At 36.0% G+C, this 24455-nt stretch overlaps 1 protein-coding gene across 1 annotated transcript; it reads left to right on the top strand.

Annotated features, from left to right (window-relative positions):
• The first annotated feature begins 969 nt into the window (after window positions 1–969).
• On the top strand, window positions 970–24395 carry LOC132562856 (TBC1 domain family member 13-like). The gene is made up of 15 exons (XM_060227632.1): window positions 970–1000; window positions 1120–1193; window positions 8711–8751; window positions 9501–9562; window positions 10697–10778; window positions 11248–11330; window positions 12087–12246; window positions 13852–13983; window positions 14504–14570; window positions 16519–16620; window positions 18270–18413; window positions 22080–22161; window positions 22274–22331; window positions 23526–23613; window positions 23886–24395. The coding sequence occupies exons 1-14, from the start codon at window positions 981–983 to the stop codon at window positions 23586–23588; spliced, it is 1170 nt and encodes a 389-aa protein (XP_060083615.1). The 5' UTR covers window positions 970–980; the 3' UTR covers window positions 23589–23613; window positions 23886–24395.
• Window positions 24396–24455: the final 60 nt, after the last annotated feature.

The following is a 24455-nucleotide window of genomic DNA, read 5'->3' as shown; positions in this document are numbered from 1 at the left end:
TCCTCTTTTTCTCCTGATGATAAGGGAATCCTACATATAAAATATTAAGATTGAACAAGATTTTCCAAGAAATGGCAATAACAAACCTCACCTGTCAAACCCTAACAGCTGCCTGTCACCCATTTTATTTCACTGATCAATCTGAAATGGTCGCGGTACCATAAGAAAGGTACTCAAGTTTAGGAAATTCCTCTAGTACTTCTCAGGAAATAGCTATTTCAAACTTAATATATGTCAACATTAGATCACTACATGTGGTCCATTTTTTTTTCACTGATCACATTAAAAAATAAATGACTCTATTAAAGGGGCAAACTAATTGAGTACTTCAACACAAGAACTCTTTCCTCATATGAACTGTGACATACTGAAATAATTTTGAAGATAAAAATGTTTGCGCGCCAATCGTGGGATCTAAGTCATCCCTGCCACCCACTCACTCTCTCTCCCTCCCAACGCGCAAATATTAGCATTGAGGCCTGCTATGCACAATTACAGACTGTACTGTAATCCCTTGTTGGATTCCTCTTGATGTGAAATTCATTTATATGGGAAGTATGACAATGTCCGTCGCCAATGTCAAACGTAAATGAGTCTCAAGTGCAAAGAGGAATCCCAAAAGGGATTAACTGCAGATACATAACATCAAGGCTGACCATACTCTTCCTTACCTTTTTCTCCTTATTGACACCTTTGAGTTATTTCTACCTTGTAATATTTTATATCTATACTTACCTGTGCAGTTGAAAGTATTGCAAACATAAAAAGTCTTTTAATTTCTGAAACGAAAGTAAAATATGTTCAACGTACTGTTTTCTCAATCTTTCGGAAACGAAAGTAAATCGCATATCACAAAGACGCTTAATTGCTGTAGACTGGTCGACAAACATTTCTCTGACTTATCTATTCTATTTTAAGATGTACACGTGGAGGAAATAGACACTTACGCATGCGTGAAGAGAATGTAAACAGGAACTGAAATGGCAGCTCACAGAGCGAGGTTTGTATTGCTAACCCGCCCACAAACATTTCTAGACCGAAATTCAGGATAATTTCCTTCTTTCGTTCAAATCACTATTACACACATTTTATAACTATTTCTTTTGTCTTTAAATACAGGCTTCAAGAATTTGAAGATACTTTGCAATCCGATTCTATTGACAGAAAACGACTTGGAAGACTATGTTTCAATGGTAAGGTATTCAATACAGTAGACAGTTTGCTGTTGTATCGTCTAACAAAGATTGCCGAAGAACGGCAGTTTGGTCGGAAACATTTATTCAAACCACATCGGTATATTTTCTCAGAAATTGATCTTAGACAGGTAGATCATACATGTAGATAACTTTAGATAAATGTACAACAAAGTATGAACATTTTATGGTTTTAGGTGATATCAACTATGACCTTTTAACACCTAAAGGACAGCCTCTGCGAAATATCTGTGACATTTTCCCAACTTGCTTTCCTAAAAACACTGATCCTACACTGATTGATGTGATTTTAACCAACAAACCAAAATTAATAGGGAAAATATGTAATTGTAATACTGGAATCAGTGACGTTCATAATTTAATAGCATGTTAAATGAAAAGCAAGATATCTATTAGAAAACAACCATTGGTAACATATAGAAGCTTCAGAAATTTTAACATTGAAAACTTCCACATTGACCTACAGAACGCATCACTAGAAGAAACAGTGAAACATACAGATGTTAACACAGCCTACAACAACTTCAGCAAAACACTGACAGACATAATAAACAAACACGCCCCAATGAAAAAAAGATGAGCTAGATTACACCAAGCACCATTTATGAACAAGAAACTAAGACAAGAGATATATTACAAGAAAAGGCTTCACAATAAGTACATCACCAACCGCACCAAGAATAACTGGGAAAAATACAGAACACAGAGAAACAAAGTCACTAAACTCAGAAAACAGTCAATAAAGCAATACTTCCTAGACAGATGTACAGGGGGAAAAAACAACCAGAACTTTTGGAAAACTATCAAACCATTCATTACAAACAAAGGCTGCCAAAATCAAGTAGACATTATATTGGAAGAAAAAGGAAAAATAATTAACAAACAAGCAGAAGTAGCAGACACCTTTAATAATTTTTTCGTTAATGTAGCAAAAGATATTGGATCTAACAGCCCTCCTATTGACGACCAACATCCTAGTCTACAGACCATAGCCAGGAACAAAAAACAAGATACACAATTTACATTTAAACATGTAGATATAGAATTCATAAACAAACAGTTCAACAAAATTAATCCTAAAAAAGCAACAGGACATGACAATATCTCACCTAGCACAACCCAGCATTATCAAACCTATCACTACACTTGTAAACCTCTCTCTCACTACATCAACATTCCCAGACGCATTAAAAACAGCACAAGTTAGACCAATTCACAAGAAAGACAGCACCCTTGACAAAGGAAACTACAGTGAGTATACTTCCGGCACTGTCCAAGGTCTTTGAGAGATCCATACACTTCCAACTCAGCGACTTCCTTGATGGTGTCTTTCACCCTTACCTCTCTGCCTTCAGAGCCGGATATGGATGTCAGACGGCATTATTGAGAGTCGTTGAGGATTGGAAAATGGCACTAGACCAGAATAAGTATGTGGGATGCATACTTATGGATCTCTCAAAGGCTTTTGACTGCTTGCCTCATTACCTACTAACTCTCAAACTCAAAAACTATGGACTTTCAAATTCGGCCTCAGAACTTATTTTGAACTATCTCAAAAACAGAAAACAAAAGGTTAAATTAGGAAATATTGAAAGCACCTTTCAGGAACTATACAAAGGAGTACCACAAGGATCAATATTAGGGCCAATTCTTTTCAACACTTTCATCAACGACATTTTCCACTCTATACAACACTGCAAATTATACAACTATGCCGACGACAACACTATTAGTAAAGCACACACCTCATTAGAAACAGTCAAAACATCACTACAAACAGACTGCAACTCACTCATACACTGGTTCGCAAACAATCGTATGAAAGCTAACCCAAATAAATTTCAAGCCATGGCAGTAGGTAATAAAACATAAAAAGAAAACATCACTTTCCAAGTAGGCAACAATACCATTAAATGCGAACCAGAGGTTAAACTGCTAGGAGTTACACTTGACTTTAATCTAAACTTCCACACACATGTATCCAACATCTGCAAAAAAGCATCCAAACAACTCAATACACTCAAACGCATAGGAAAACACTTAAACAGACTGGGCAGACTCACTATATATCATTCTTTCATTCTTTCGAACTTTAATTTCTGCCCACTTACATGGCACTTCTGTGGTGAAACTAACACACGAAAAATGGAAAAAATTCAAGAAAGGGCTCTGAAATTCATCTATGACGACCATGAAAATACATACGAAAATTTATTAGCCCGTTCAAAATTACCCTCTCTCAAAATTAGGCGCCTTCGAAATTTTGCAATAGAAGTTTTCAAAATTAGCAACAATCAAACACTAACATGACCTCATAAACATAACAGAAAAATCATATACATTTAGATACCATAATACAGCGGAAATACCACAGGTTAGGACCACAAAATACGGCAAACACTCATTTAGATCAGAAGCACCTAAAATTTGGAACACCCTACCAGACCATTTCAGAACAACAACCACACTTACACAATTTAAGACACTAAATAACAGCTGGTATGGGCCAAAATGTAAATGCAACACATGCACACATGATTACAGACACACATAGAACACCTATATAATCAGACACATTTTAACAATACTATATTTTGATATATCACCCGCTAAATATTAAAGTTTTTTATCCGAGTAGTTCTAAACTTATATCTTATCTATTATGTCATTGTGTATTTAATGTGTAACTGTATGCATGTGTCGGATGAAATAGCTCAAAAGAGCTAATGTTTGTATTGTTTTTAATACCGACAATAAATAAAACTTTATTATTATTATTATTATTATTATTAGTAGATATAATATAATAATTAGAGCTCTTTAAACACACACACGCGCCATTCACCTTTAGAAATGTATGGTGTCACCTGCTCGACCACATACATAGGTGTTAGCCTGTGAAACCTCTGATGGGGGAGACCTCTCTGATTTCATATCTCAAAGAATGTGTGACAATTTTCACATTGTTTTCCTCTCTTCATAAAAATTGCTACCATTTGTGTAATATATACAAAGAAAATTGTTTCACTTAGTTTTTTTATACAAGTAATTCATTTAGTTTTTCCTGCTCAGATTGAAATGATTTGATACAATAACTGTGTTCTGCAGTGTTTAAAGAGGTTGTATGCTGTCCTATATATTAGCAACCAAAACATCATCAGATGGAGTGTAATCGGTGCAGTCAGTGATAATGCATGTTTTGTTTTGTATGTATTTAACACATTGTTACATGTCTAAGTTATGTACAAAACTGCACATTTTTATATGGAGGATCAGCATTACTAACAGACTGCATCAGATCTAGCTCTAGTTAACACTTTTACCTTTGTTTGTGTTTTTCTGATATACAATGTTTTTTCAAATCATTGTGACTCCCAGATGAAACAGAAATGTTGCAAGGGCTTAAATTGCAAAAGACATTCAGGGTCAAATGTGGTACTTATTGAAATACATGAAAATCCCTTTCATTTGTCTATTGTTTTTTTAATCTGTTAAATAATGTTTTATTACATTACTAGCAAGTATTGATAGGCATATTTTTTCCTATGGTATCAAGATATAGTAACACTGACCAAGATCACATGAACTAGCAAGGTTTTATTGTGGAAAAATGAGAAAAGATCACATTAAAACACATGCAGTTTCCATTCAGACATTAGGTTATTTGATTTGTACAGAAGAAGCATTACTCATAATAATATTGTTTGATGCAATCTGATTTTCATTACACAGTCAAGCATTGAATACACAGATGAAATTACTGTAAGAAAACAGTTGTTTCCATATCTTTAGAAAGTCCTGGCCTGTTTTATTACCAAATGATAATGACCTTCAAATGTTATCCTTTTATATATGTATGAATGAATGACTTATCCCAGGCCAAAGTCAGATTTAGTGAACTGGAACCTCAAACAGTAGGCTTATTTGTTGAACTTCCACATGTCAACTGTATTGCATGATCAGTGTCAGACAGTTTAGACACACCACCTGGTACCACTCGAGCACATGGGGTCATGCTCAAGGGTAATTGTAATTTTATGGGGTGTAATCAGAGATGACTGCTGCAATCCGAGGTAATTTGACCCTGATTTGTGAGACATACTAAAATGGAAAACCTAGAATGACTGACACCTATGAGACCATGTGGGTTTTTGGTTTCCGTTATTAAAGTCAACAAGAGTGATTAAGAGTAAAGCTTAAAAGATGATTTGCAGTTGTTGTAAAATCAAAAAAAAGTTTATGTCTATACCAATAACTAGTCTGAGGGGTTGTGGCTATCTGTCCATGATAATATTTTTGTTTTTGGATGACATGAGACAGCCAAGACTCTTCAATGATCTCTACACAGAGGTAAGGAGACTCTACCACAAAATTACCCTGGCTGTTCAAGAGTGATAAACCCAGTTGTCTCAACAAAACATTGTGCTTTCCATGGAGACCGAGGGTACTCTGCAGGATAGCAGACATGTTGCAAGCTAAATGTAGTGTGTTCCAGGGATATCCACAGCAGTCACTCATCCAACTACTGACCTTGACATTCAACAGTACAACTACAAAAGTTAACTAATGGATAAGGCAGTCCAGATTCCTAAATGGTCATATGTTTCCTTTTCATGTCAGGAAATGGCAAAAGTTGAAGGTTATACAGATCTGTCTTTGTTTAGTGAACATTTATTATTTTATTTGTGTTTTTGTTTTTTCAACAAAGGCATCGGTAAAGTTTTTGTTCACTAGTCATTTTTACAATATCTAGATTGCAAAGCAAACTTCAATTGAGTTGTCTAAAGATATAAATCTTTATACTGGCCAGCTCTGAGAAGATTAAAAGCACATCAATACATTGATAAATCAATGTTTTTTAATAAGCCCATTCACCTCAATTTTAGTGTAATAAAAAAGACAAAATAAATTAAAGTTTGTTGGCAATCAATTTGATGGGCTTTTCACCTATATTCAAACTAGTAGTTTATATATTGCCTCATTAAACTGCACTGTACAACTTCATATTATTTATTTGAATAAACCAATGAAGAACTTCTTAAGTTCGAACCCTACTGAAAATGGGAAATGGACATTTGACAAAATTTTTTCTACTACAGCTATGATACCAATAGCAATTGATCACATATTCAAATGTCCATATATCATTGCTCTGTACCTCTTGGTTACTAAAAAGAAGTCATTTGAAAATTTTAACAAAACTGACTCCTGTGACCTTGAGAGTCATGCATATTTTAAAACCTGATAGATAATGAGACAGACATCTAACAAATGATGCATCATTATTCTAGACCTTGTGGAACTTGAGAAGAAGTTTTTCAAAGTTATTACCTAAAATAGCAATTTTCAACTTCGACCCCTATCAAGAAGCAGAAGTTGAATTTTCAGACAAGGTTTTAGTAATACATTCAATAACAATTAATCACAGCATGCTGCAGACATAATAAGGTTATTTGACCCAAAGGGACAGGATGACCTATAGCCATCGTGTTTGGTACATTGTGCACCTCCACCTAGCGTAAACTTCCCATTCAAATGACTTCTTCTCAATAACCAGAAGACTAAGGGTGATGATATTAGGCCTCTAACATGCTAGGATGTAGGGATACTAAGTCTATTAAAATGAATGACATTGACCCACTTAAAGGTCACAGGGGTCAAATATGTTAAAATATTTAAATGACTTCTTCTCAATAATATAATGGTCAAGGGTGCTGATATTAGGCCTGTAGCATTGCTAGGATGTAGGACTACCCAGTTTGTTAAAATAAATTACCTTGATCAACTTTCAAGGTCACAGGGGTCAAATATGTTAAAAAATCTTTTAACAACTTCTTCTCAATAACCGAAAGGCCCATGGTGCTGATATTGGACCTGTAGCATACTAGGATGAAGGGCTACCACATTTATTCATATTACTGACCTTGACCTACTCTCAAGGTCAAAGGTGTCAAATATGTCAAAATCTTTGAACAATATTTTCTCAGTAACCAAAATGTCCATGGTACTGATATTGATCTTTAGCATGTTTGGATGAACGGCTGCCAAGTTTGTTAGAATGAATTACCTTGGCCTAGAGATCTGGAATGAAGGGCTACCTAGTTTGTACACCTTGACCTACTGTCAAAGTCACGGGTCAAACGTGTTAAAATGCATAAACAACTTCTCAAAAACAAAAGGTTCAAGGGTCTTGTTTTTGGCCTGCTTTTTTTTAACCAGCAATATGTCCGGAGTAATGGCATTTGTGTTGGGCATATATAGAGAATATGGTTTCAACTTTGCAGAAATGTCTTTATGAACCTACCAATGTCTTCTATGTAAGCTGTAGTGTAGTTGAGCTATTGTTTTAGGCCTATTTGGCCTCTTTCATGTACAGGTCTTTATAGTCAGATGACCCTTAAGGCCTGTGGTCCTCTTATGCTTGAAATATCAAGGTCCTAGACCTTGCAAAATGTGAGAAGTTTTTTTAATTTCAAAAGTTTTACCCAAAATAGCAATTTTCAACTTTAACCTCACTGAAAATTGAAAGTTAAATTTTGAGACAAGGTTTTATTATTACATTCAATAGCAATTGATAACTGTATGCTACTGACAAATTTTTATCACCCTGTGGGTCTTAGGTATTGAGAAAATGCTATTTTGAAATAATTGGCTCCTGTGACCTTGAATATAGGTCAAGGTAATTTATATTAACAAACCTCATTGTAAATGACTACAGCTTCCTAGGTTTGAAATATCAAGGCCATTGAACTTGAAGAAATTGAGAAGATGTTTTTCAAAGTTTGTTACCCAAGATAGCAATTTTCAACATTGACAAATATGAAGAACTGGAAATTTAATTTTCAGATAAGGTTTTATTATTACATTCAATGGCAAATGATAACTATATGTTACAGACAAATTTGTATCACCATGGAGGTCTTTGGTAAGGGAAATTGTTATATAAACATTTTGAAATAATTGACTCCTGTGACCTAGACAATTTGTCAGTGTCATTTAAATCAACAAACTTGATCCTGAACGATCAGGGCTTCCTCTGTTTTTCAAAGTTTGTTGCTAACAATAGCAATTTTCAACTTCTACTGAAAACTGGAAATTGAATTTTTGCACAAGGTTTTATGAATACATTCAATAGCAATTGATTACAGTATGCTACTGACAAAATTTTATCATCATGTGCCTTTTGCTATTGAAATATTTTGACATGATTGACCGTGTGACCTTAAAATTGGGTCAAAGTTATTTATTATATTAACAAACTAGATAGGCAATGTTCTGAACCTCTCAAATGTGAATTTCTCGCCTCTAGGCCTTTTGCAAAAGAAAAATAATGGTTAGAAACATAACAATAGATCTTTTCACCAGTTGGTGAAAAAACTAAAAACAACACTTCCCTACTTTTCACATTACATGTTGGCTCACTGGGCTTATAGAATCTATATAAGTGTAGTTTGCGTTGTACGAAAAAAAGTAATAAAGTTTTTTTTGTTCCACAGGATGTCCATTTGAAAATGGATACCGGTCTATATGTTGGAAAGTAAGTATTCATACCTTCCCTTTGTGACTATCAAAACCAGACTTAAGTGATTTAAGAGCTAGTATAATAGAAATCTTGAACAATTCAAGAGAAATCAGACTTAAGCGATTCAAAGCTGGCATGACAAACTCTCAAGCGATTCCAGAGGCTAGTGAATCTAAGTATAAATGAAAATGCCATTAAAACAAAGTTGATAAGCAATCAGAATCAAGACATATAAGACTAATATCTAAAAAAGTATTGGGGGGAACATTCCCCAGGAATTAAGATCCAAAATGGAACGAAACTTGGAATAAAAAATTACTAGTGAGTGAGTGCCCCCAATTAACAATTTTAGAAATACATGGTGATGTTTTAACTCTTTACAAATTATAACTAGAAATATATTGGTTTTTGTTCTTATATCTTATATTCAAAATGCCAAAAAAGAGAGGTGGGGGTGGGGGGGGGGGGAGGGGGAGGATGGAAATCCAAATAATTCCAAAGACAAATGTGGACTACTTATTGTGAGTTATAAATTATGTGTGTGTGGGCAGTGCCAACCACATGTTTTATAACATGTGTGTTTATACATTAATTAGAATAATTGATTTAATCCTTGGGGCCTGAATAACACCCACCTATTGCGGTAGGTTATTTCTGTTACTTTTTAATCTGACTTATCATTATATATAACATGCTTATTTTGGTTACTTTTCAACCTGGTGCAAATAATATTATACATATTAAGTATTTTTCAACTCTAACAGTTACTGCTGAATTACCTGCCAAAAACCAAATCACAATGGAAAGAGGTATTATCTAAACAAAGGTAAGGATATGTGTTGTTTGTTTAGTGATTCTAAATTACTGTAACAATTGTTTATTGTGCTACATAAGTAAAGTTTGTGTCAATTTGTGACAATTTTATACTATGATAGTGTATGTCCTTGTCCTGATCTAAAAACAACACAACAAAGACAACAAAGCGACGACCAGACATGTTACTACAACACATTCTGTACACACAAATAAGCAATTTCAGGCTGTCGTGTGATTGCCCTGTCAAGTTGTGACAATGCTACAAAGCTCTTTATGAAAATCAGTAGAACATAAAAGTCGTTTTAGCACGATGCTGCTTTAAGAATATATGAAACTTGACCCAATGCGACCTTGACCTTGTATCATTGACCGTATAGTAATCGACTCTGTGTACCAGTCTCTACAATAATGCATTATCATGACATTGAGGTGAAGGTCACAGGAACCTCATTTTAATGTGTTGCGTACCATCTGTGGGTGTTGCATGTATGTTTAAAATTTCATCAACCCGTTAAATATCTTCATTGGTTCAAAAGTTGTGGTCAAGACAAGAAATATTACAAGAACCAGTACTGTGGTTAAACAGTATGTCTCCCTTCATTCAGAAAGGAGACATAATCATGTTATCAAACTTTATTACGTTAAGCCCTTTCATGAATTTGTTACTAGGACAGTTTTGATACATAACATAATCACATTAAGTGTTGCAACTGCTATGTTTTTTATCTTGTTAGTCAGATGATGGTTTTGTTGTTTTGTAATACAATGGCTATTCATTGAATACTGTTTTTATCTCTGACATTTCTGGGTCAAAAATTAGAATGTGATATTAAGATTGATTTTGAAGACACATACACAATATATGATTATTTAAAGTCAGTGGTCTTAGATTTAAATCCCTACTCCTACCAATAACCTGTACTTTGAGTGCTAACACAGTACAGTATCATAAAAGGGAGGTAATTCTTGGATTTAGTTGATAAATGACTTTTTCGTTGCTAAACAATTTCTGACAAACTTTGTTTCTGGGATGTTATATAAACTATGAACCTTTAGACAAAGAAGCCTTCTAGATATTTCATGTATACTACATTCTCCCGTATTAATTGATTGCCTGACTGACTACTGAGAATCTCCATTCTAGAGAGCTCTACAACCACTTTGTGGATGAGATGATAGTAAAACCTGGTGCAGAATCTTCATCTGGTGCCCATGCTGATGATCATGTATGTATCTGGTTTTGTGATGTATAAGTTATTTATCTCTGATATTTACTGTGATTGATCTGTGTTGTACAAAAAATAGAAATATTAACAATATTGAATAATCTTTCTGTGTATTTACCTGTGTAAAGTGTTTACATGTGATATAGGTGCATATCATATGTTCATTAAGTGATCATATTTTGTTTTCATAATGATAAAAAGTGTACTCTTTTAGTTTTGATAAAATGTAATTCATTGTCATAAGGGATTTATCTTCATTGATTTCGCAGGTGCTCTTGATCTACAAGTTTTATATCCCCACACTGTTAGATTAGTAAAGTAGACTTGTCGAGCTATATTTAGCTAAGAAATCAAGTAGCAATAAAAAGGCGATTTTTTGAAAAACCACGAAAATTAAGCCCCATGAAAATTAATGATTTCAGAGTAATGTAATGATGGACTTATCTTTGGTATGAATTGTTAATTTCAGCCGTTGAACCCTAACCCCAACAGTAACTGGGGTACCTATTTCAAAGACAATGAAATGCTACTACAGATAGACAAAGATTGTCGGTATGTTTACTGAAACTACAACTGTTATATGCTCATATATTCAGATTTTCTTAAGACATTCTTAGTGTATGGTTTTTCAAAAATACCTTGGCAGAAATAAATATACCTGGTACTCAGCATGTCGAATTTAAAATTTGATAATGTGAAGAAAATGTTTCAATCTTTCTAAATTGTGGTGAGTGATGCAGTGTGGTGTTGAAATTAGACAATTTGCCCAAGTGTGGACTTTATCAAAGTTTATGTGGCTGTTAATGTTGCACTGTATTTACCTGTCAAAACATTTAACTAATGGTCTCCTTTGTTGAAAGACCAAAAGTCATATTAGTGGACGTAAAATTGTTAGATAAAACATTGAATGATGAAGCGGTTGTATAGTCTTACAAGACCATTATGATGTTGATGGCAATGTGTTTTCACTATGTGTAAGCATATGAGAATTTTACTAGAGATGGAACAAGATTTAAGCTGTTTATTAATGGAATATTATATCAAATTTTATACTATTAATTAATGAAACAAAAAAATTTTTTGTATGTTTCATTGACAAATTTTGTTTGTCATGACATGATTGAAATATGTTGATGTCAAACAAAACACAAAACAGATGCAAAATATGGCTTGTAGGTTCTTCTTAAAATCAATTTTAACTCAAATAGACATTTTAAATATTATTTCAAATGTTATTCTGGTGTTTTTTTCACCCTTTTTAAACTTTTTTGTTTTAAAAGACTGAAGCTAAAGTGTTGATATTTACAGACGACTGTGTCCAGACCTGTTTTTCTTTCAACGAGCCACAGATCACCCATGTAAGGAGATAATCAATGCTGCCTCTGGTGTTGAAACCCTTAGAAAGCGTGTGGAGCAGTGCGTTCTCCAGTCAGAAACTATCCAGGTTGATAGACTGGGCAAGGCAAATGTACGTTAATATTACCACCAGCGACTAATCTAGCATCTCCCTTCCAGTTTTATCACATCTGTAGGGATTCTCAAAAGGGTTTTGGGTTAGATATATAGGTAGTAGATTTAGTCACTAGAAAAATACTATCCCAATAATGAAAAAAAAAGTAAACACTTGACAACTGGTCTTTAATTTTAATATAGGTACTTTCATATTTTTTTTCCATCGGCTTTGGAACTTTTTATTCAACGAAATGTGTGATGTCATTGTTTCTGAAGTCATAGAAAATGTCTCAATAATGATGTACATTAAATGTACCTACCATAGCAATGTTACATTAGTAGAAACTAGTTAACTTGGTCAACCAAAAGGGTCATCAACATGTATAGAAGACATTACACTGAAACAATGTGTCCAATTTAGGTAGCTTAATCCATCAGCCTGTTCTAAGAAAAGGCCGCATAGCTCTTACAGTGGAAAGCCCCAATTGATGAAGGGTCATTGAGACAGCTGACTTACTTATAGACTATATAACACTATGAATTATGGAATGTGATTCAAGTTATTTTTTTATATGTTTCTTCCATGTATTTCAATCTGAAGTGAACCTTACAACTATTTTTTTGATAAAATTTAGAACAAAGAAAGTAATATAGAGATTGAAAAAGAGATGAGGGAGGCCTTAGAACAACATTGTTTTATTGTAGCTGGCAAACTGGTGTATAAGTGTAATTAGATATCAAAAACATACTTGAAGTTGTGTTGATTTCCGTTAAACATTGAAAGGATATACTAATACATACAGGTAAACAAAGATCGATATAGCTTCGTGCAGCGTGAAATATATTGATCTACATAATCAGTGTGTTTGGTTTATAAGTTTGATTTATGGGATACTATGCTTATTTTTCTGCGTAATGACTGGAAATCAGATCATGAATTTGGGTTTTTATACACTCCCTTCAACCACTGAATTGTAGTGTACATCTCTGAATGGCAAAGGTATTTGTTCACAAGAGTAGATCTATAAAACAGCTGACGTCATGGAGAGGTTTCTACAAATGATTCTGAGGAGAAACTCGTATAATGTTGTCAGGATGTTTCTTTCTGATGGAGATTGGGATTTATGTATCATTCTATGTTGAATTATCCATTTAACAAAGGAGACAATACAGTATGACCTACAATTCTATTCCGTTGTGATATTACAATTGAAGTTGTTCGCAGGATTGAGAATATCATCTACTGTAAGCGATATCATCTTCATTGACATTCTGACATTACTGATAAACTCGCTGGAAGTGGACAAAAGTTAATCAGAACATGTCACAAAGATTGTCATTATCATTTTTCTCCTCCTCAAATTTTGATGACACACTCAAGTAGGCGGAAATCATCAATTTCTGTGATGACAGTCAGTCATCTGCTTCAGCAGGAGAGATGGCCGCCATATTTAGGCTATCATCAAAATGATTGTCCTGGCAAGGACTCAACAACCATGAGTATATCGGGGAATAGATAATGAATATTAACCAATAAAAATGTGTTACCTGACAATCATTTTAGTATTACACTTATACACAATGAAACATGTATAATTAATATGATTTCACCTACACACAGATGATAATGAGCCGACGTAAGCGGAGTGAGGAGTACATGACACTCCCAGATGGACAGGAGGCTCACTGGGAGGTTGTAGAGAGGATACTCTTTATATACGGCAAACTGAACCCTGGACAAGGCTATGTACAGGTAATGTTGGAAGAGAGGTCAAGGTTATATACAGGTAGATTTGATGTAAAGGACAGGATTAGATACTGGGAGAATTGATTTAGAGGTCAAGCTTATTTACAAGTAGTATTGATATAGAAATCAAGGTAATATACAGGTAAGGCTGATAGAGAGGTCAACGATACTTAGAGGTAGAGTTGATGTGAAGGACAAGGTAATATACAGGTAAGGCTGATAGAGAGGGCGAGGTTACTTAGAGGTAGAGTTGATGTGAAGGACAAGGTGATATGCAGGTAGAGTTGATGTAGAGGTCAAGGCTCTACATATGTAAGGCTGGTAGACTGGATATGTACAGGAGTAGTTGTTGGAGGGGACAAGGCTATGCACAGGTAAGGTTGGTAGAGGCTTAGGCTATCAATAGGTAAGGCAGGAAGAGAGGTCTTGATGATATACAGGTAGAGTTGATGTAGATGTCAACATTATGCTGATACTATTATCTGGTCAATGTTGATTGATTGTTACTGATTTTCTGTCATTACAGGGTATGAATGAAATCCTTGGCCCTATTTACTATACCTTTGCAACAGATCCTGATGCCCAGTGTAAAGGTTTGTACTGAACAGGAAATTTCATCTGTTGTTAAACAACAAAATCAAGAAATATAACCTCAGTTTATCATGAGCCACAAAATAGAAAATTATCTCTATTAACTGGTGACCTACAAATAGGACAGGAAACATAACCTTAGTTTACTATAGACCATGAAATAGGCCAGGAAACATAACCTCAGTTTGCTGTAGACCATGAAATAGGACAGGAAACATAACCTTAGTTTACTATAGACCATGAAATAGGACAGGAAACATAACCTTAGTTTACTATAGACCATGAAATAGGACAGGAAACATAACCTTAGTTTACTGTAGACCATGGAATAGGACAGGAAACAGCCTCAGTTTACTGTAGACCATGAAATAGGACAGGAAACATAACCTCAGTTTACTGTAGACCATGAAATAGGACAGGAAACATAACCTCAATTTACTGTAGACCTACAAATAGGACAGGAACCATAACCTCAGTTTACTGTAGACCATGAAATAGGACAGGAAACATAACCTCAGTTTACTGTAGACCATGAAATAGGACAGGAAACATAACCTTAGTTTACTATAGACCATGAAATAGGACAGGAAACATAACCTTAGTTTACTATAGACCATGAAATAGGCCAGGAAACATAACCTCAGTTTGCTGTAGACCATGAAATAGGACAGGAAACATACCTTAGTTTACTGTTGACCTACAAATAGGACAGGAAACATAACCTTATTTTACTGAGACCATGAATAGGACAGGAACCATAACCTCAGTTTACTGTAGACCTACAAATAGGACAGGAACCATAACCTCAGTTTACTGTAGACCATGAAATAGGACAGGAAACATAACCTCCATTTACTGTAGACCATGAAATAGGACAGGAAACATAACCTCAGTTTACTGTAGACCATGGAATAGGACAGGAAACATAACCTCATTTTACTATAGACCATGAAATAGGACAGGAAACATAACCTTAGTTTACTATAGACCATGAAATAGGACAGGAAACATAACCTTAGTTTACTATAGACCATGAAATAGGACAGGAAACGTAAATAACCTCAGTTTACTATAGACCATGGAATAGGACAGGAAACATAACCTCAGTTTACTGTAGACCATGAAATAGGACAGGAAACATAACCTCAGTTTACTGTAGACCTACAAATAGGACAGGAAACATAACCTCAGTTTACTGTAGACCATGAAATAGGACAGGAAACATAACCTCAGTTTACTGTAGACCATGAAATAGGACAGGAAACATAACCTCAGTTTACTGTAGACCATGAAATAGGACAGGAAACATAACCTTAGTTTACTGTAGACCATGAAATAGGACAGGAAACATAACCTCAGTTTACTGTAGACCATGAAATAGGACAGGAACCATAACCTCAGTTTACTGTAGACCATGAAATAGGACAGGAAACATAACCTCAGTTTACTGTAGACCATGAAATAGGACAGGAAACATAACCTCAGTTTACTGTAGACCATGGAATAGGACAGGAAACATAACCTCCATTTACTGTAGACCATGAAATAGGACAGGAACCATAACCTCAGTTTACTGTAGACCATGAAATAGGACAGGAAACAGCCTCAGTTTACTGTAGACCATGGAATAGGACAGGAAACAGCCTCAGTTTACTGTAGACCATGGAATAGGACAGGAAACATAACCTCAGTTTCATGTTATACATATGTAACCTTATTTTGTATTGGACAGAGTAAAACATCTGCTCTTCTGTCTTTGTAACAGATGACAGTGATTAAACAGTAATGGTTTATATATTTATGAGCCATACCTGCTGTTTGTTAGGTCCTGTCCACATAGCCAATACATCTATTTATATACATTATCTTTGTTGTAGAAGTACCTATATACTGTGCTGATCCAGGGTAGGTGTTTACTATACTGTAATTGTCACTCTTCCTTCCTTTCAGAGTATGCAGAAGCAGATTCATTTTTCTGTTTTACCAATCTTATGTCAGAGATTCGAGATAATTTTCTGAAAACGCTAGACTTTGATTCACAGTGTGGAATAGGTAAGTGTCTTACCCAAACTTCCAGCAAAACGCCAAGAGATAGGTTATCATGCCCATTATAAAAACGTTTCAAACTTTATTTTTTTCCCTGGGAAAATGTTGGTGACTTGTAAGCTAAACATAACGCAGTTACAATTTCAGCCTATTGTCACAGCCTTTGGAACTAGCTGTTACTATGATTCCTAACTTTCTGATTAGTGGAACTATTCCAACGATTCACCAGCAACCCTAAGCGATAGTTGTATGTTATAAATAAGGCGGCTATCTTTCAAAACATTGTCATGCAAATTGACAGACTAGGTGTTAACAAAATATTCAGATTGAGATTTGCGCAATCATGAACCAGCTCTTGTTTGCAGAGGATTCTCTGAAATGTGACAATATGGCGGAATGCACAGAATCATGTGATCATTGATATCTATTTTTAGAGGTCTATATAAAAGTGGGCAGCAAGTGATAATCAGCAACAGTAAGAGTCGTAAAGACTCTCCAGAAAACATGTTTTAAAATAACCAGTTTAGTTAGCGATATGAGTTTGATGTGTGAAAAATTGATTGAGTGATGGAGAGGTAAATTTCCACAATCGCTGATGGCACCTTATAACATTTGCCAAACAGTAACAGCTTTTACTACACATGTTAATAAGATAATTGCATAAAGACTATCCTTATAATGACGAAGAAGTACTCCTATAGTTGTAAGACTCGTAGATATGCTTTGTAAAACACCAATGAATTTGATTTTAGTCAATAAATCTGTAGTCATAAGACCAAATGCAGACTGTCGATGCTAACATCTGATAATATACAAACAAGCAGACAAGGTCACATGACTTCTCTGTTGTGATGTCCAATGTGAAATAGAATAAAATTAATCCTGTTTTTTCTTAACAGTCGAAAATGTTTGTGTTTCAGAAGACAATTATATATAACTGGCATGTTTTTCAGTATTCCATACGGACCTCTCACTCTCTACCGATCGATAATTTCCTGTCTTGTTAGTTGATCTCACATTAAACACTTGGTCCTGCTTTTTAATAGTTTGCATTAATATATATTAGAATGATTTTGTTTATTGTTGTTGTTTATTTTTATTGGTGTACCAGATTGATCTTTCCAGGAAAAAAACCAAAACAAAAATCCTTATGTTCCAACTTTGGACCTTTAATTTTTCAAGAAAGATTGTACATGTTACGCACAGGTTTTTACAGTTGGAAAATAGAGAATTTGTAATATGTTTTTAAGAGTTGTTCTGGGTTTAATATCTGATACCAATGCCAGTGGCAATCTCTTGATTTTGAACTTTAATTTTTTCCCATGAATTGTACATTTTGCACACTGATTTGATAGAAAATGTATTCTTAATTTCAATTTGGCATTTGATAGTCATCTTCTATAAAAGTGTTATATTGTTTTGTATGTGATGGATTATATCTAACATTAAAAGTTACAAATATGTAACTTATCAACATGTTTAGCCTTTCAGTAATTTCAGCTGTTTGATTAACATTTTTGTTGCTGGTAGATTTATTTGAGGATTGTGAAACAAAACAGGAGTTAAATACTAAAGAGAAAATGTTGTGTGCCTTGCTTTTTGGATGTTGTGTAATATTACCTTTAGATATATAAATATATATAATATGCTTACAGGTAGTATGATGTCCAAGCTTGTAGACAAAATGAAGTCTAGTGATGAACGTGTGTCCCAACGATTACAGGAACTTGACCTCAAACCTCAGTATTATGCCTTCCGGTGGATCACACTTTTACTGTCACAGGAGTTTCCCCTTCCAGGTAATACAACCTTATCCCAAGTAACAGACTCCCAGGTAATACAGTCCTGTCCCAAGTAACAGACTCCCATGTAATACAGTCCTGTCCCAAGTAACAGACTCCCATGTAATACAGTCCTGTCCCAAGTAACAGACTCCCATGTAATACAGTCCTGTCCCAAGTAACAGACTCCCATGTAATACAGTCCTGTCCCAAGTAACAGACTCCCATGTAATACAGTCCTGTCCCAAGTAACAGACTCCCATGTAATACAGTCCTGTCCCAAGTAACAGACTCCCATGTAATACAGTCCTGTCCCAAGTAACAGACTCCCATGTTCAATGTGATGCAGTCCTGTCCCAAGTAACAGACTCCCATGTAATACAGTCCTGTCCCAAGTAACAGACTCCCATGTAATACAGTCCTGTCCCAAGTAACAGACTCCCATGTTCAATGTAATGCAGTCCTTTCCCAAGTAACAGACTCCCATGTAATACAGTCCTGTCCCAAGTAACAGACTCCCATGTAATACAGTCCTGTCCCAAGTAACAGACTCCCATGTTCAATGTGATGCAGTCCTGTCCCAAGTAACAGACTCCCATGTAATACAGTCCTGTCCCAAGTAACAGACTCCCATGTAATACAGTCCTGTCCCAAGTAACAGACTCCCATGTTCAATGTAATGCAGTCCTTTCCCAAGTAACAGACTCCCATGTTCAATGTGATGCAGTCCTGTCCCAAGTAACAGACTCCCATGTAATACAGTCCTGTCCCAAGTAACAGACTCCCATGTAATACAGTCCTGTCCCAAGTAACAGACTCCCATGTTCAATGTAATGCAGTCCTGTCCCAAGTAACAGACTCCCATGTAATACAGTCCTGTCCCAAGTAACAGACTCCCATGTTCAATGTAATGCAGTCCTGTCCCAAGTAACAGACTCTCATGTAATACAGTCCTGTCCCAAGTAACAGACTCCCATGTAATACAGTCCTGTCCCAAGTAACAGACTCCCATGTTCAATGTAATACAGTCCTGTCCCAAGTAACAGACTCCCAGGTAATACAGTCCTGTCCCAAGTAACAGACTCCCAGGTAATACAGTCCTGTCCCAAGTAACAGACTCCCAGGTAATACAGTCCTGTCCCAAGTAACAGACTCCCAGGTAATACGTAATGCAGTCCTTTCCCAAGTAACAGACTCCCATGTTCAATGTGAATGCAGTCCTGTCCCAAGTAACAGACTCCCATGTAATACAGTCCTGTCCCAAGTAACAGACTCCCATGTAATACAGTCCTGTCCCAAGTAACAGACTCCCATGTTCAATGTAATGCAGGCTTGTTCTAAGTAACAGACTCCCATGTTCAATGTAATGCAGTCCTGTACCAAGTAACAGACTCCCATGTAATACAGTCCTGTCCCAAGTAACAGACTCCCAGGTAATACAGTCCTGTCCCAAGTAACAGACTCCCATGTTCAATGTAATGCAGTCCTTTCCCAAGTAACAGACTCCCATGTTCAATGTGATGCAGTCCTGTCCCAAGTAACAGACTCCCATGTAATACAGTCCTGTCCCAAGTAACAGACTCCCATGTAATACAGTCCTGTCCCAAGTAACAGACTCCCATGTTCAATGTAATGCAGGCTTGTTCCAAGTAACAGACTCCCATGTTCAATGTAATGCAGTCCTGTACCAAGTAACAGACTCCCATGTAATACAGTCCTGTCCCAAGTAACAGACTCCCAGGTAATACAGTCCTGTCCCAAGTAACAGACTCCCATGTAATACAGTCCTGTCCCAAGTAACAGACTCCCATGTAATACAGTCCTGTCCCAAGTAACAGACTCCCATGTTCAATGTAATGCAGTCCTGTACCAAGTAACAGACTCCCATGTAATACAGTCCTGTCCCAAGTAACAGACTCCCATGTAATACAGTCCTGTCCCAAGTAACAGACTCCCATGTAATACAGTCCTGTCCCAAGTAACAGACTCCCATGTAATACAGGCCTGTCCCAAGTAACAGACTCCCATGTAATACAGTCCTGTCCCAAGTAACAGACTCCCATGTAATACAGTCCTGTCCCAAGTAACAGACTCCCATGTAATACAGTCCTGTCCCAAGTAACAGACTCCCATGTAATACAGTCCTGTACCAAGTAACAGACTCCCATGTAATACAGTCCTGTCCCAAGTAACAGACTCCCATGTAATACAGTCCTGTCCCAAGTAACAGACTCCCATGTAATACAGGCCTGTCCCAAGTAACAGACTCCCATGTAATACAGTCCTGTCCCAAGTAACAGACTCCCATGTAATACAGTCCTGTCCCAAGTAACAGACTCCCATGTAATACAGTCCTGTCCCAAGTAACAGACTCCCATGTAATACAGTCCTGTCCCAAGTAACAGACTCCCATGTAATACAGTCCTGTCCGAAGTAACAGACTCCCATGTTCAATGTAATGCAGTCCAGTCCCAAGTAACAGACTCCCATGTAATACAGTCCTGTCCCAAGTAACAGACTCCCATGTTCAATGTGATGCAGTCCTGTCCCAAGTAACAGACTCCCATGTAATACAGTCCTGTCCCAAGTAACAGACTCCCATGTAATACAGTCCTGTCCCAAGTAACAGACTCCCATGTTCAATGTAATGCAGTCCTGTCCCAAGTAACAGACTCTCATGTAATACAGTCCTGTCTCAAGTAACAGACTCCCATGTTCAATGTAATGTAGGCTTGTCCCAAGTAACAGACTCCCATGTTCAATGTAATACAGTCCTGTCCCAAGTAACAGACTGTCATGTCCCATGTAATGCAGTCCTGTCCCAAGTAACAGACTCTCATGTCCCAAGTAATGCAGGCTTCTCCCAAGTAACAGACTCTCATGTTCCACACACCTCTCTTGGATGATGCAGGCTTCCCCCAGTGAAATGGTCATTACGCAGGAACATATTAAACAGCCTTGTCTGATGCAGTTTTCCTGCGGGGGAAACAGTCCCCTCACAGGTTACATGGTCCTCCCCAAGGTAATACAGTCCTTTCACTGGTTACATGGTCCTCTCCAAGGTAATACAGTCTTCTCACAGGTTACATTGTCCTCCCCAAGGTAATACAGTCCTTTCACAGGTTACATGGTCCTCCCCTAGGTAATAAAGTCCTCTCACAGGTTACATGGCCCTCCCCAATGTAATACAGTCCTCTCACAGGTTGCATTGTCCTCCCATTGTCCTCCCCAAGGTAATACAGTCCTCTCACAGGTTACATGGTCCTCCCCAAGGTAATACAGTCCTCTCACAGGTTACATGGTCCTCCCCAAGGTAATACAGTCCTCTCACAGGTTACATGGTCCTCCCCAAGTAATACAGTCCTCTCACAGGTTACATGGTCCTCCCCAAGTAATACAGTCCTCTCACAGGTTACATGGTCCTCTCCAAGGTAATACAGTCCTCTCACTGGTTACATGGTCCTCCCAAAGGTATACAGTCCTATCACAGGCAATACAGTCTTCTCACAGGCAATACAGTTCTCTCCCATGTGATACAGCCAGGGTAACACAGATATACATGTAATCCAAAACCATCTCTTTGTGTACATGTAAAGAAAATATCACTATATAATAATATCATTTATAACCATTGTACACAAGATATGTACAAGTGATCCAGCCAAGAAATGTCTTTATTTTCAGACGTACTACGAATATGGGACTCGCTATTTGCAGATGAAGAGCGGTTTGATTTCCTCATATGTATGTGCTGCGCAATGCTCATGTAAGTGATGCGGTTTTTTTTATATATATATATAAACATACATAATACATTACATATAGTAGAATTTCTGTCTGCAATAAAGTTGCATTATAAAGTGCACTTTTTTTTCCAGTCTTGTACGTGATGAACTGATCTCTGGAGACTTTCCTCACAGTATGAAATTGGTTCAGGTAAGTAAAACATATTTATTGGTGTCAGTCTCCTTCATTTTCGCTCCATCCTTATCAAGTCTTTACAAATCACTATTACATTGTGGTTCATTTGTCAGTCTTGGTCTATTTTATAAGAATTACAGACGTTTAAACATTTTACATACCTAGTAAAGTGCAACTTCTCCCTAACTGACTTTTCTCACAACTGATCACTCTTAAAACTTAACAAAATGCTGACACACTGAATGGTTTCCTCTTTATTGTAGTGTTTAAATACTTCTGATCCCTCTGAATTCCACATACCAATGTGATTTTATGTGTCCAAAATGATAAGAGTTTAATGAATATTACTTTGGAAAACCAGCCTTACCTGAGCAAATATAGGACCAAAGTTCCAATCAGCTGACTTTGTAATCAACACCTGTAACAATAGTTGTACGCTTTGTGTCTCACACACAAAAGGTTCGGGGATGGATTTTGGAGAAATCAAATTGATATGATAATATCATCTGATAAACTGAATACATACCCAACAACATCATTGCTTCATTGAAGTGATTAGAGGCTACAGACATTGTTACTTATGCAGAGGTAGAAAGTCACAATTTCACATCTAATTTGCATGAGTTATGAAATATGTTATTAAAAGTTGTGTAAAATGAAAATACTAATGAGGTGCTGTTTTACAGGATAATTTTGATAAACTGATCACTGAAACATCAGTCCCTTAAATACATTGATTCTAACCACTTTTAGTATATATAGACAGACCATTGGCTAAGTTGACTGGTTGCATTTAGAGCTAGTCAGTGCCAACATGACAGCAGTGATCTTAATTCTCAAGTGAAATCACATATATAACCTGTATTTCTTTTTTAAACTATAAAGAAACATTTTTACTCTGTTCATTTTCTGCAACCAGTAACTAGTACAAGTGTGGTGTAAGGTATTCAAAGTGAATGTAAGGCATGGATAAATTGATTAATGATGAATGTAATGTATTGAACAGAATCAGATTCGGACCAGTCAATCTTGTCCACTTCTGCCAAGGACCTCCCTATAAATATTCATGTTCCATGCTAGGTCAGTTTGGAGAAGTTCCACTCTATTAGTGTATGTAATTCTTTTGTTTGTTTCATATCGATTTATATTCAAACAAATACAAGTATGTATTATGTAAACATGTATAATACCTGATGTTATATATTCCAGAATTATCAGAAGACAAAGATTGACCTACAGACCATTCTGTCCAAAGCTGTAGAAATCAGATAGCACTTGGATCACACTCCTGTTGGAGGTAAGTGTTCTATAGCTTAACACCATGAGAAACACGAAAATAACAAAAGTTTTTTTTAGAAAAGTATGATGTCAGTAGGCTGTGATTTTTAAGCACGTGTAGTGTAATGAAAATGTATATTTGATTCAGTCATCCTACCTACTAAAATGTAGATATTTATCAGCTGTAGCCAGTAGTTTTATTAGAACGTTTACAAACATTGTCAGGTTTTGTCCCTGATGTTGGATAAATTGAGTTTGTTTTATGTAAAAAAAGTGTGGTTTTTCTTTCAGAATACTTTTCAATAGTACGGTGTACGTGGTATTGAACAACTGTGATAAATATGGGTCAGACTGCCAATGATACAAAAGTTGACGAGTTTACTGGCATCAGCTTAAACATAGATGGTAACATGTTGTAGCACTGTTGTCATATCTCCATGTGAACGATATTGGCCAGATCATCGTATGAAAGATCAGGGTCAAAAGTAACATGGTTTGAAGTTTGATACAATTGGTGCATTCACCTTTCTGTTAAAGAAAACATGACATATAATTTAAGATAAAAATTACATATGTGAAAGATTGTCAATACTTCACCATATTAAATCTACAGGGTAAGAAAGCAGTACCTTCATTTCAAAAGTTACAACAAATATTCTTATGTATGTTAAAGAAGTTTTAACTGTAACTCTCATTTAGATAGAATTTAGTCCAGGAAAGGATGTTTCACATTTGTTAAATGTGTACAGAATAGATGTACAGATTTGGCAGTAATTTGTGTACAGAATGAATGTACAGATTTGGCAGTAATTTGTGTACAGATATAAATGATCATTTAGATTTGGAAGGGCATTTGTTAAT

This window comes from Ylistrum balloti, unplaced genomic scaffold (genome assembly GCF_031769215.1).
Source record: "Ylistrum balloti isolate Yb309-2 unplaced genomic scaffold, AGI_CSIRO_Ybal_v1 Utg371536, whole genome shotgun sequence".
Lineage (NCBI taxonomy): Eukaryota > Metazoa > Mollusca > Bivalvia > Pectinida > Pectinidae > Ylistrum > Ylistrum balloti.
Note: the sequence above shows the minus strand (reverse complement) of the source record. Positions and strands in the feature narration are given on the sequence as shown.